General features: G+C 32.8%; 1 protein-coding gene across 2 annotated transcripts in view; it reads right to left on the bottom strand.

The window, feature by feature from the left end:
* Positions 1–14,482, bottom strand: part of LOC138123559 (zwei Ig domain protein zig-8-like) — a 234,504-nt gene that overhangs the window by 26,255 nt on the left and 193,767 nt on the right. For both annotated transcript variants that reach the window (XM_069038312.1, XM_069038313.1), the window contains exon 3: positions 916–1,126. In XM_069038312.1, coding sequence (XP_068894413.1) covers positions 916–1,126 — 211 coding nt within the window. The remainder of the gene's footprint in view (positions 1–915; positions 1,127–14,482) is intronic.

Here is a 14,482-nt window from a genome sequence, read left to right as displayed (position 1 = left end):
CATTCACAATTAAGCACTCTCGAAGAAAATTTCTAACAAAAAAGCTAATTTAATGTGTATCGAATAAAAGCAAAAAATTGATTGGAAAATATGTATACGGCCAATTTATTTAATATCACAGCATCATAAATATTAATTACGAGAAAAATTGTTTTTAGATGAAGCAATTTAATTTCTGAGGATATTAGAAAAAGGCAATTACTTTTTTAAACGATGATGTCAAAATGCAAGATTTCGTGGGATAGAAATTCACCGCTCTGCTGGTTAAGTAAACATCGAGAAAATCCTTTACCTTGAAAAAATATATATTAATGGAAATCTCCAATTTAACTTTTCTCGCCACTCTTGGTACAGATTACAGCCTACGAGTACTTAATGATACTTAGGCGGAGTTTGATTAAAATTTTAAAATAAACCAATACACCAAGTTTCAAACGAGTTCTCTTATCACAACAGGATTAATAATTTCAATATTGAACGGTTTCCGAATTAAAATTCTAAAAGAATTTGGTTTTAAGATTAGGCTCTACTGGAAACTTCAACAGTTTCGCCATTTATTAAATTTAAACTTTATTTGCTCTTTTTAAGTAATTAGACAAAATTCAGCGTATTTGCCAACTAAGAGATATTTTTGCAGGTTTTAAGAAAACACTCACTCCAATGGATACTCTCACTCGGCTGGTAACGAAAGCCTAATTTGCATTATAATTAAATTATTTTTAACGAATTTAGGGATTCAGTATCTACTTAATCCAGTTAATTGTTTGATTATTCACGTATAATTTGCCATGCTTCTAAATAAATCGGGAAGAGAAAATTTTTCCAAGAAATGTAATTTTTAATTTTTACCACCAAACGACTACAAACAACTAAACATGCTTTAAATTTTGTTGTCGGCATAACTTATGCTCTTACCGATGACGTTTAATCGGAACGGAAGTGACATTTTGGGTTCGGTGTTGACTTGACACTCGTATACTCCGGAATCGCGGAGTTGAGGAAACTTAATCTGCAACGTCCAATTGTCCGACTTGTCTGGTCGAATCACTTGAAATCTTTGGTCGGATGTATATGTCAATATTCCTGCCGTCAAAATGTGCAGATCCCGTTTACGAATCCACGAAACCTGAAACAAAAATATTGACACAGTTATAATTTTCAATTTGCACACATTGATGCCATCAAATTCTAAAGCCGTATTTCATTTCTGTGTAAATTTAAAAAAACACGTTATAAAAGAGGCTTACCGCCAACAAAGAACAAAAAAACGTGCGGAGAATAAATTGGATTGGTGAGACTAACAGCAATTAGGTGGTATTATTAAAGCAACAGTAATGAGCCCAATTTTAAAATCGATGCTTTCATTATTTTATTCGAAACGAGTGGAGTTGTGAAATATCGAATTATCTACGTTGTTATTTTTAAATTCTTAAATTCTAAAGTAATGAAGGTTCATTTTAAAATTTAAAAAATCTTCCTTGAATTATGAGGAAAATTATTTAAATAAATCCGAATCAGTAATGAAATGTTGAAAATACATAAATGTATTATTGGAATTTTGTGCCACATCTGAATTAGAGAAGTAGCTTCAGTTAACATTTTTTTTTCTCCTTGAAAAAAATGTTTCTAGTCCAGACACTTTACAACGCATCAGTTTTAAGATACTTATTTAAAATTTTGCCTGACATAGTACAAACATTTTCACTCCAAATATAAAAACAATGTAAAGTTGGAACAATCAATACCATTGAGTCCTCTATGCACGGAAAGCGAATCTGACAGCAGATGAGTGGTATTGTGAGGCGTAGGTGAGATTACAGCGGCGTTCCGTCTATCTACACTCGTATTAGTCACAAACGGGGCTGTTCAATCCGTTACGTGCCTCCATTTTCTTTTTGTTTTATTTATTACTAATTATGTTAGAAAACTGTGTTTTTGATGATGAGATAACTCAATATGTACTCCTTTCCAAATTTATCAGTATGATTTCAGATAAAAAAATAACTACATATTTTTAATTACATTATAATTTGTAATCGAAAAATGTTCTCATGTTTACAGTAAAGATATTTTATAGAAAATTCGATATGTCATCTAAATATTTTTCAATTAAATTAATTTTTAGAGGTAAATATTTACGTTACAACATAATAGCTATTTATGTAACAAGGCAGTAAAGTGACACTTTATCGAACGAGTTTGCAGATTGCGAGATGAGGCGGAGCTAATTAAATGGAACCCATTAATTATTGATTACACTTTAAATATTTGTAAGTAAGTGGGCATAGTCGGAGGCAGGTATATTACATACCGAGGAGGAAAGTGTTCCATTCCTGTCGAGAGAACAATAGTTTACCGAGAGGCTTGCCCTCGAGGTGAACTAGTTCTCGAGACACAGGAATGGACTTTCGCCAAGGTTTGTATACTATTTTATTCACAATCAATCATTTAATAAAACAAGCAACATTATATTAATAAAAAATAAATAAAAACCAACCTCCGTAATAAACTAGGCAAAAATGAATAGGGAATTTCACAATTTTTCTTGGAAAGCAAAATAATTCCCCCAATCCTCCCACGTATTCTTAAACACTAGATAAATTTAAAATGTTACAAGTACTTGAAACATTACATTTAATGTGTATATATTTTTATTTCTACCACATTTCATTACAAATTTTAAACTCTATTTATAAAAAATTCAAAAATGGAAAAATTCCCTATTCATTTTTGCCTAGTTTATTATCGTTTATTTTGGCAAAATATTAAAACTTAGTAGGCGCGCACGATTGAGATTGTATTAAATTTTAGTTCGCAAAAGTCAAACCATATTGTCATTTGCTCACATTTTTTAACAAACAAAATGTGCGATAGTGAAATAGAGTGTACCCTCCTCAGAACTGCGGGAATCCGCACACAAATTTTCACTCAATCTCTTACCTGAGAAAAGCAAATTACGATATCAGAAAAACGTACAGAAATTTTCGCGATTGGTGCTACAGTAGCGCCACCACAGGTCAGTTATGGGTTTCATTACTGACCGCTTAGGACTCATTACTGACTCCTCTTTTCATCATTACTGACCGATTGATGTGTACACGAGAAATCGCTCACTTTCTAACCTTTAAGAGGTTAGAAAAGCCGTACGTTACTAACCCATTGTGAATAAAGTACTTTACCTGCCTAGACAGACAAAGTGACACTTTTTCTCCTTGAATCAGTACGTCAAAATTGTATTTTCGCTATGGTAGTCGATAAATATATTTTAATATTCAAGGTGATATTTTTGAATCGCTACGTACTGACGTGATTATTTGGAAAACAAGGGGCTTTATGATAAGTAACGTATTTTAAAGTAAAAATAAAATGTAACAAATAAATTAGATCATTAATAATTAAATCAAACCCCACAACAAATGTTCAGTTGATTAAAATGTTACTGAAAATAACACAAAAAGAAATGTACTGTTTTCCAGACAACTGACAACTCTTCTTCATCTATTTTCAAAATCGTTTTGTCTGACCAATATTGCAGCAGTAATATGTAATTCCTTCTTGCAGTATTTAATCACTTGGTCTTTAAATTATCTAATTTCTTTAATTCTCAACAGCTTCCTCAGATTTTGGCAGCCTTCCAGTAGTTTTTCCTTTATTAGTATTTCCAGCCTGAACAAATCGGTTGATTACATCTTTAATATGAGTTCCACGTACTTGGTTTAGAAAATTTTGATATTTTGTATGGATTTTCATTCTTTGAAGCCCAACACTGAGCAATTCACTCACTATTGTTGAAACTGACACTTTGAAAAACGATAAGAAATGAAAAATTAAGCCGGTGTAATTTAATTAACAAAATTATTTGTACTCCAAAATAAAACATCCATCCCCAAATTTATATTATCCAGGTTTACCTTTAAATTAAGGTGAATAAGATGAATGAGGTTTTCAAATCAAATTTGAACAATGGTTGGCGAAAATGTTTTTTTTTTCATTGTATTCGTCGACAACGCTCTTTTTTTAATTCAGGAAGTGACGTACTTTATAATGACGATGTGTAGATTCTGGTGCGTTTCAAATCTTTCATAATCTGTTTGAGAATCCTTTTAAAAGAATTTTTTAACACCACGTCTTTTAACATGAGAATATGATAATTTTAAAATAATGCGACTATTTTTGCAAGTGTAAAGTAAGGAATAAAATTCCTTAAATTAGATCGTCGATTTTTGACTAAATTCTCAGACAAGTCAATTTGTATTCATAAATTGTCTACTTTTCGTATGGCTTACAAGTCTATTCCATTCTTTGGCGGCGTAAGCGGAAGTTAACTCAAAAATTTTAAATGGCAACAGGGGTCAATTGTTCTATTTTTCTCTATTTAATATTGAAATTGGCCAATTAACAAAAAGAATATTAGTGAATTTAAAAATAATTAGTAGTACTCGTAATGCTTTATTTTGCCCAACGGGCTTTCGGATTCATTACATTAAAAAAATATACATAAACATAACTAAACATAAAATAAAATTCCAAAATCTCCAAAAATAATCTTTATTACTTCTTATCCCCACCCCTCTCTTTCTCTATCCTTTCCTTCATCTGCTCCTCTTGCACCATGTAACCTGGCGTTTCTCTGTCTACTCCCAGCACTCATCTCAAATATTTTTTTCATTCTCTCCACCTCTTCGCGTTCCTTTCATCCCCAGATCTCTGGTATATCTTCTCGACCTTCCTTACTATCCATTCGCTTATTCCTCACTCTCTCATATACTCAAACATTTTCGCCCTGTCCACCATGTCAAACGCCGCCCTGAAGTCTACGAACAATGAAACCATCCTCCCGCTTTGTTCTTCGATTCGTTCCTTGCTAAATGGTCCAGGATGTACACATTGTTCACAGTACCCCGTCCCTCTGAACCCTGCTTGACTGTCCGGCACCACTTCCTTTTCCTCGATCTCTCTTTTTATCCTTCCGCTCAAGACTGACACATACAACTTATACCCTGTGTTCAGAAGAGTTATTCCTCGGTAGTTTTCTGCTCTGTTTTTCTCGCCCTTTTTAAAAATAGGCCAGATTACGCCCTCTCTCCAGTCTACCAGGAATCCCTCTCCTCTCCTTAAAAATACATAACTGTAAATTGTCAAAAGGAGCTCAATCAACTTCCTGGCAGACAGTTAAACAATATTCAAATTTGTTACGAATATCCTGTGGTTCACTTTACAGAATTTCGTTAATAATTCTCGTCCTTAAATTGTCGATGTCATCAAAATTTTCTTATTTCTTTTTTGTTTCAATAGACCAATTTAAAAAAATCTTTTACTATTGGATAGAGGATAAAAAGGATTTTCAAAAAATATAATATATATATAATTCCTGCTGTCTTTTAAATTTTTGAGTTACCCATCTCCTCCTTGGGTCGCCACTGGATCGAACAGAGAAATAGTAATAATAATAATATTGTCTTTATTTGATAATTGCAGTTAAAATTCAATAAATACAATAAGAGTTATTTGCAGAAAATAAATCAGTTACAACAGTAACAATTCTAACAATACTAATAATAATAACTGGGGTGGCGTCTTTCAATAACGTTGCTCTTCCAAGTGTGCCAAAAGATGACAACTTAAAAATACGAACTAACTTGTCCTAGGAAGTTTTCTAAAAATCAATGACATATTTAAGGAATTTTATTTCATACTGATCAAAAATATTCTTCTGGCATATAATCAGAAACTTCCATAAAATAGAATAAAGGATAAGTATAAATTGAGATTTAAAATTTAGAGTAAATTTTGGTCTCATCCCTTTGTCGTTCTACGTGGTGGTATAGAATTCACTTTTCATCGCTTTAATAATTCAGTTGAAAAATAACTCATTCTTCAGTGGATAAAGAGCACAGAGCGCACATTAACTCTGTTCCAAATTCGCTTCGTTTAATTTGTGCGGCCCCTGCTGTCCCATTTTAGAGAACTTTTCAATATTTTGCGGGTGTCGCAGAATAATAGGATAAATTGTGAAGTATTTTAGTAATTGCTACATTGTTACAACATTATTCATTTTTAGACACGACTTACAAAAATGGGTTTCATGACAAAATTTTGAACCATCGTTATATTTGACATAATAACGGGTGACTATTAAATTTTTTACTTAGGGTTGGCTATGGATCATTCTTTGTTTTCCGTTGCACCTTAGACACTGACAACTTTGACATTTCAATAAATGTTTTTTCTCTTAATTTGGTTATGTTTCAATTGTACTGACTGACATTTGTTGTTTGTTCTTGCGTGTGTCTAAAGTAAAAGAAAAAATAAAAACTCGTTCAAAGCCAACTCCAAGTGAAAATTTTAATAGTCACCCGTTATTAAAGTACTTGACGATATTTATATTAATTTTCATTTAGTTCATTATTTGAAGAGAGTTTAATTAAAAATCCGAATTTTTATTCGACCACAAGGGTGATTCATCATCATTTATTACACCTACAATACAGAAGCCTTTTTACAGAAGTTGTTGTGAACGGAAGAAATAGCCCAAAATTGTATTAATTTCCAAAGCCATTACGTCAATTGACACAGATATCAATAGAACTGAAACCACTGCTGAGATAAATATTTTGTACATACAAGTAAAATTCAAATCGGTGGATTTTTGCGAAAGTTATAGTGAATGGAAAAAAATCTACAGACAAACACATACACAAACCACTTTTATTTACGTTTTGAGCAAGGACAATCAGAATTTAATTTTCGGTATGGAATATGGGGGGGTTTGGAAAACAACATTTCTGAAAACGTGCGGCGTAATTTAATAAACTGTCACTTGTCAATTGTAATAGTTATTTGAATTTCATTTAACAAAATGGGCATTTCGAAAAGGGAAGGAAGAAAAGGATGACTGGATTTTCCATACTGTATGTTGGAGTTGCGACAAAATCTCTCTTTATCATCGCTGTTAGTATGATTGAAGCTACATCACACGTTTTGTCTCCCATAACCGTCCTTTAAGTCTTTTGATATAACAATGAGACGAAGCAATAGCTGCATTGGTTATTTGCCTTGAAAATTATTTGTAAAATAAATTTTGTTCCATCGTTTATGGATCGAAAAATGGCTCCAAATGAAAAAAAATTGGTAAGTTCGACGTTTTTGATTCGTTACTTCGGCTAGAAATATGTTAATGCATCGATAATGCTGAGAACACTAGCTCGTCTAGTTCATAATCCTTTAACAAATTTGCCTGATTTATAAGGCCAAAGTTAAATCGTAACTCTGTTTTAATCGTCACATAGCGACTACCAGTTGTGACAAATGTCTTTGCTCTCTTCGCCTTCGCCCTAGTGCACGCACGGCTTAATATGATTCAATTAACGTTCGGCGAAAGCTCGCAACTCTCCCGTCAAATAATATCAACTGTCGATTTTCGGTCTCGGATATTACATGTTCCATGCGTGCTTTTGTGTACAGGCCCTTTAATGGGAACTAAATTACTTCCTTGTAACCCCTAATAACTTGTTTCTGGTGTATCAGGTTTTATTATATCGATGAAAATTGATATTTCCATTAAATTGATTTCTAAACGTCACGGCGAATTGATTTCCCACTAGGGTAATATTGTTCAGACTGAAGAAATCAGAGCGAGAATTAAATTTCGTGTCTATTGCAATTTCAGTCAGGTAGACAATACAATCGAATCATATTTTTTGATCCACAGACTGCAAATCAGTTTAGAAAGTATGAAAATAGAGTACAACAACGTGTTATGCCCTTCCCCTTTTACATTAATTTCTTGCTCAATTTTTTTTTAATTTATTTTGAAAACCATCAACAGAAGCTGTATTTCATGGTCGAAATACGTATGGTTTGGTTTCTAACTGTTCTAAAATTGAGTGAAATTCAAACGGAAAGCGGAAGCGGAAAAAATTATTAAAGGTTTGGATAATTTTAGCGACCTAAGTCCATTATAAAATAGTTTTGAATTTGTTATTTTACCTTGTATAATATCATGTAACAGTTATATAAAAAAACATATGTATCTATAATACAACAGTATTATACATAGATACATACCAGGACATTTTTTTAACTCTGAACGTAGTCCATACTTATTCCCTATGTTCAATTTTAAAAAACACAGATCAATGCATTGTGAGTTGCTATGCAATCAACTATACCGAACACCAGAGATTTTGAAATAATGTGAAAAATTGTTCCGATTGATGGAATTGGTCTATCATGTGTTGCATTGGAAATGTCACGCACATTTCTAATGCTCTGATTGGCATAGAATAACTGCATTATGTGTATTTCTTCTTCAAACAACTTGACCATTTTGTTAAACTGTCAAGTACTTATTTTCGTTACCTTGGTTACGTGATTACATACATGCATTGACCTGTGTTTTTTAAAACTGAACATAGGACATAAGTATGGGCTATGTTCAATGTTAAAAAAATGTCCCGGTATGTTCTTTTATACATCGTGTGATTTGTAATTGAGTCATTTTGGGGATGAGATGAATCCACATGTCAGTTACAATTAAAATACTTAATTGTGGCATCTAAAGTTACTTAATGCTTTAAACATTGCAGCCTTTACGATTTTTTTGGCGATACAGTAGAAACTCGATTATCCGGAACCCAGTAATCCGGAACTCCTCCGCATTATCAGCAACAAAAGTGTTTTTCAATTTCACCGTTTTATCCGGAATTGTTGGCTCTTGGCCTCCGTTGTTTTGACTGGAAATCTGATTCCCGCTATTTATTTTGTCTGGAATTGACACCGTATTGTGGCAAAATTCATTTGTTCACGTTTTTGTGTTGGAAGACTATGCATCAAGGAAACGTAGGTATGACTGGGCATAAATAGCCTTCAATTTCATCATATTTTCATTAATATAATTTTTCTCATTTTGTAATTAATTTGTATGTTGAATAAAATAATATGATCATTGCAACCAGGAATTATTTGAATTCTCCGTATTATCCGGAATTTCGATCATCCGGAATGGGTCTATTGTTCCGGATAATCGAGCTTCTACTGTAGTTAAAATTTTTGGTAATTTTATGTTTTTATTTTTTGGTTGTGTTTTCTAGCTGTTAATGATATTCTGTTTCGTGAAATAATTTCTGTATTAAATCACTCCATTTGTGTAACTACTAAAAAATGGCATTCTCATTACAGTACAAACTAGAAACAAAAGAGGTAGATGGTATTATAATATCGGGTTCGACAGGAATTAACACTGAAGATCAAATGTTAAATTGATAGAATTTTGATTTTGATTTTCATTTGTAATAATTTTCAGTAATTTAGTATGTTTTTTTAGCTTTATTTTATTTTTTAGCACTTTTATACACAAGTTCTATCGTCCCATAGGTACATGTACCTATTTATCTTTTCATTTGGAACACTTGTGTTTTCATATTGAAAAAATCACAATGTGACCCAATATTTAGCATAGAAATGCAGAGAGTACTGTATTGTTTTGATTCAGACATAATAATATGTACAGATCGCAAAATGTAGCTTGATACTTGGGAACTGGATGCGCACTGGAACTGTTGGCAGTTTGATTACAGTTTCTAAAGTTTTTGTCACCGATTGTACTATTCCGGACACGGAATCTTGGCCACAACTGACATTTAACTGACAAATATGTGTGAACTGGCCTTTATTGAATATAACCCAACTTTTGACTCGATAATGCCATTTCCCTGCTTTTTTGATGCCACAAGAAAAACTTCACAGTGATTTTTAATAATTGTCATTTTTTCACGATCTGGAGTAGAAATCAACTTTTCGGATGTCAACATCGTGACAGAAGTAGAGCATTTTCTCCCTAGGGAGCAAATATTTGCAAATATTTGCTCCCTAGGGAGTTTTCATTTTTTTGACAGTTGTGACAAAAATCTAATGGGAGTTTTCATTTTTTTTTGACTGTTGTGACAAAAATCTAATTGTGTTGTCAAGGCAACTACTAATTCCATTAAATTCATCGAAAGATGACAACTCATTTGTCAGCATTTTTTTATTCTTAAAATTTGAGATTTTTGTGCTGTTTCTACTCCCTACCGTGAAAAAAATAGTATATATACTTCTGGAGAGAATGCTCATTTTTCCCTCGGTGCTTTGTAGCCCTCGGGCTTCGCCCTCTGGCTACAAACTGCACCTTAGGAAAAATCATGCATTTCTCTCCCTCAATATATAATATACTATTATTAATGACACTAATGACTAGTTTACATCATTTTTTTAGAAATGTCTAAAGAATGTTGGCCAAGATTCCGTGTCCGGAATAGTACTTTCTCGGAACGGGTCGCAACCATTAGGTACACAGCGTTTTCGGTCTTTCTTGCACATCAGATTTCTCATACTATCTTCTGCGCATCTCAAGTATCAAGCTACATTTCGCGACCTGTATTAATAGCCGCTTCTTGATCTTTTGGTAAAGACGATTTTACGTCTTCGCAATTGAGAGAAGCCTCTCATATTGTAAGGCACTTTTTTTACTCTCATTTTATACAAATATACAGAAGCCATAAATTTGTGTAAGCAGAAAAATCTTTAAGAATGTGATTAGTACTTAACACAGTTATTACTTGGATGTACGGAAATAATATACAAGGTCGCGTCCTATAAAAGCACAGTGTTTTTCTTTTGGTTTTCTTCTTTTGTCAATTGTATTTCACTGTTTCTCAAAACTATTTCATATTTACGTCACTTTGACATTTAATAGAGATAGCAAATAGTTTTGAGAAATAGTGAAATACAATTGACAAAAGAGGAAAACCAAAAGGAAAACAGTGTAATATAGTTAATGAAAAAACTGCTTCGTTTTATCAAAATAAATAGATATTTGTCAAACTAGAGAAGAAAGTGGTTCCTTTTCCCACTCGAGCTCGAAGTTGCAAAATTAGTGAAAACTGCCAGTCCGTTAGAATTCAAACAGACGTTGTTTTGAAAAACACAATTTTTGTAAAAAACCTAATTTTGCAATGCATCTGCGAGGTGCTATACAAGGCATTGCACGAGTGATAATGAATCCGGCGGAATAGAAAATGCAACCCACAATACATTGGAACGTAAACCTGAACATGGAAGAGATAAATATCCGGCTTTTCCTCCAGATGTATTCTGGGTTGCATTTTCTACTGCGTCGGGTTCATTATCACTCGTGAAATACCCTGTATAATTCTTAATATTATCGATGTGCAACGTAGCAGTGGGTAATCACATTTGTAACGGAATAATTGACATGCCACTTATTCTATAAAAGCCTTTTTGGAAAGATAAACGATATCGTAAAATTAAATGTTGTTCATGAAGTTTCGCAAATGCATGGCGGTAGAAACTGAGATGAAAGGAAATTTTTCTAGATTGATTCCCGCTTCAGCTGCAATCAGTCGTTTCAGAACCGGAACTGACGTTTTGTTCCTCAATTTCCCTACAGCGTCATGTCAGCTTGGTGCATAATGACGCCCTTTAGATGACTTGGCGACGTCTTTACTTTCCTAATATATAAACGTTTAAACGTGCCTATATTGCTTTTTGATGCGGTCGCCGTCAAACGCCTCTCTTCCATGATATTGTCGTCTGGCTTCTAATGCCTCTGAAATTTGGTATATTGCTTCTTATGTACATTATCTTTCGGCGCAGCGACATTATCCACCATTACACAGTGAAGAACAACAACTTGCAAATCAAAATGTGCACTCGCCAAGCTGATGCAATTACTCACGAGATCATATCAGACGATATTTGAAATGTTTTTGCCAATTATAACGAAACGAATATCATTGCAGCTGAAATTTTCAGGCAAATGGGTAAGAAAATCCATAATGCTTTCACGGCATTAAAGCTTTTAATGGACGTGTTTGTACCCTACTCCGTCTCGAACAAGAGAACAACTAAACTTCATTATTTTTAGTTTTCCTTTTAATTTAAGTTACACCATTTCCACCCGAACTATTCTTTACAATCACATCGGTTTTGTATTAACAAATCTGGTTATTTAGTAAATTTTCAATAAAAAAAACATTGGTCACAACCCGTAGAGTAATGACTAATGAGCCTTTACTCAGGGCAATGGGTAATGAATGTTATGATTTCACAGATAATGTATTATGTATTTAATAAGAGTAAGAATATATTTTCTCCACGACTATTAAAGAATGAAAGCATTCTTGTTGGATATTCAACGAAAGAATGATATCAATTCCACACCCAGTGATAGAAAATACTAAAACCCACGGCTGTCGGCCAATCCATCCCTCGTATTTACATTCTATCACCGGCAGATCGCCAATCGGATGCGTTTGTAAACAATGAGTCGCGCATCGCGTAGCAATCGCTAAACCAGGTACAATTTTAATTGTCAAATATTAAAAGTCAAATTAAATTCAATTTTCAAAGATTGTTTTTTCTTGGTATAGTTCTGGAGAAAGTATAGTCTTCAATTTGGACGATTTTCATCCTCTTGAATAATAGCTATCATTATACGCTGGTTGTTGAAGAATGTATTATATTTATTTAAATAGTACTCGTAAATCCTAATGTATGCAAATGAATTAATTTTTGTTATTGTTTTACAATGAGTACAAAACATGTCGACTTAATAGATACGTTAATAATACAATACTTACAAGTGTTTATTATAATTTATTGATTATTCCGAATCAGAACCCGACAAGGGTTCTTTACGACGAAGGAATTTTTAGTTTTCTTCGTTTTGGAATTTATTGTAGAGCATTTAAAATTTAAAAATGGATCCAGCTCATTCAAATTCTAGTTTCACCTGAAGATGAGTAAGTAGTGTGCTACTCTCAGAATAAGCGAGGTCTAACAATTTTTTTAAATGCCACTGTTAAGTACAGCATTTGTACATCACAGTACACCGTTTTAAAAGCAACAATTAAGGGGCAAAAGTATATGTCTTTATTGTGATACATATTTTTTATGAAGTCCTTTTACGGAGGAATTAAAATTTTATGATACAAAACTCGTTTATAAAGCAAAAGCAGAATTCAAGATCAAATATATCCAGGGAAAATAAAAGTCAGGTTTTCCATAAATTTCCCGTTGTGCTAATATTCGCTGCGTTTTATGAAATAAGTGTTTATTTACATGTGTTAAAGGTCAAAGAATCCCACATGGCTGAATTTGATGATCCTTTCGTTTTTGTTGCTCCACAACCCATGACTTTAAAAAATTTGCTTACTATTTGAATGCAAATAAGTAATTATTAACTACCTATACATTTATAAAAATAAAGTAGGTTTTTTGTTAGAGTCGAGTCATAACTAGGTAAAATACATAAGTATTTAAATTCATCGCATAAAATGATTATTTTTTGAAAACTGATCAAATATACATTCATGATCTGATCCTGCTCTTAGGTTTCGCTTAAAACGGTTTAGTGGACCGACCGCACTTTGTTGAAAACATTTCTTTATAAGATTTTGTTCCTAAAAGATTTTGAAGTAAATTGCTTAGTTATAAAATAAGTGGGAAAGCTAGGTAGTAGTTTACATAAACCAACATCAAACAGAATGATACGTCCACTTTAGTGTCCATTGTGAGTTGGTCTGGGATGTACCAATAGTTAATGTATAACACTCCTAGTGTTACGATGAAGTGGGATATAAAGTCATTAACTATTAGGCAAAAGGTATGATAACTTTTAATGGGTCGTGAAATATGGTTTACAGAAAGTGATGATTCGTATTATGTATTCAGACATGCATAATATGTAGGGAGGTTTTCGTAGTCGAAATGATTTGAATTTTGTTTTATAGATTTCTCAAAGTCTCTGTCTTTTCACCGTTTTACCTAAATGAGTATAACTGATTGTTAACTCGTACCTATTACTTAGTGGAAGACACAAAAATTTTCACAACTAAAATAATTTGGGAGATCAGAATATGTTTGTTTATCTTTTGCAAATTATTTATGTGTTAATTTCGGTCAAAGGGCAAAGCAAGGTTCTTAGTGTCGAAATAACTATACCTAAGAGTTTACCGATTCCACGATTGGAACGGAGAAATTTGGACTTGTTGTATCGCAATTGGAATTAGGAACAATTAAAAGCAATAACCTTAAATAACCGACTAGGATCAAATTTTTGAAATAATAATACATAAAATAATGATTTACAAGCATGTTAATATGCCTACAGATTTCATGTCGTTTGTTTGTTTTGGTGCTTGTTAATACCAACTTTATATGGAGGTTCAGAGTTGAGAAGACTCTTCAAGTTGATGAAGCCAGGAATGCGGCAGCGGATGTGCTCAACTTAAAGTCAAAAAGCTCTGATAAAATGAGTATTGAAATATCACTGAACGATAGATGAAGGTTGGGAAAAACGAGTAAAAAGAGATTAATCGCCTAAGATGTGTTATTTTTAATTAAATATATTACAAGAATATAGTGTGTAAGTAATGACACAAAATTGTGGTCTCCAGATATTGTTTTTTTTTGTTGTTAA

The sequence above is a fragment of the Tenebrio molitor genome, chromosome 2 (assembly GCF_963966145.1).
Source record: "Tenebrio molitor chromosome 2, icTenMoli1.1, whole genome shotgun sequence".
NCBI lineage: Eukaryota > Metazoa > Arthropoda > Insecta > Coleoptera > Tenebrionidae > Tenebrio > Tenebrio molitor.
Note: the sequence above shows the minus strand (reverse complement) of the source record. Positions and strands in the feature narration are given on the sequence as shown.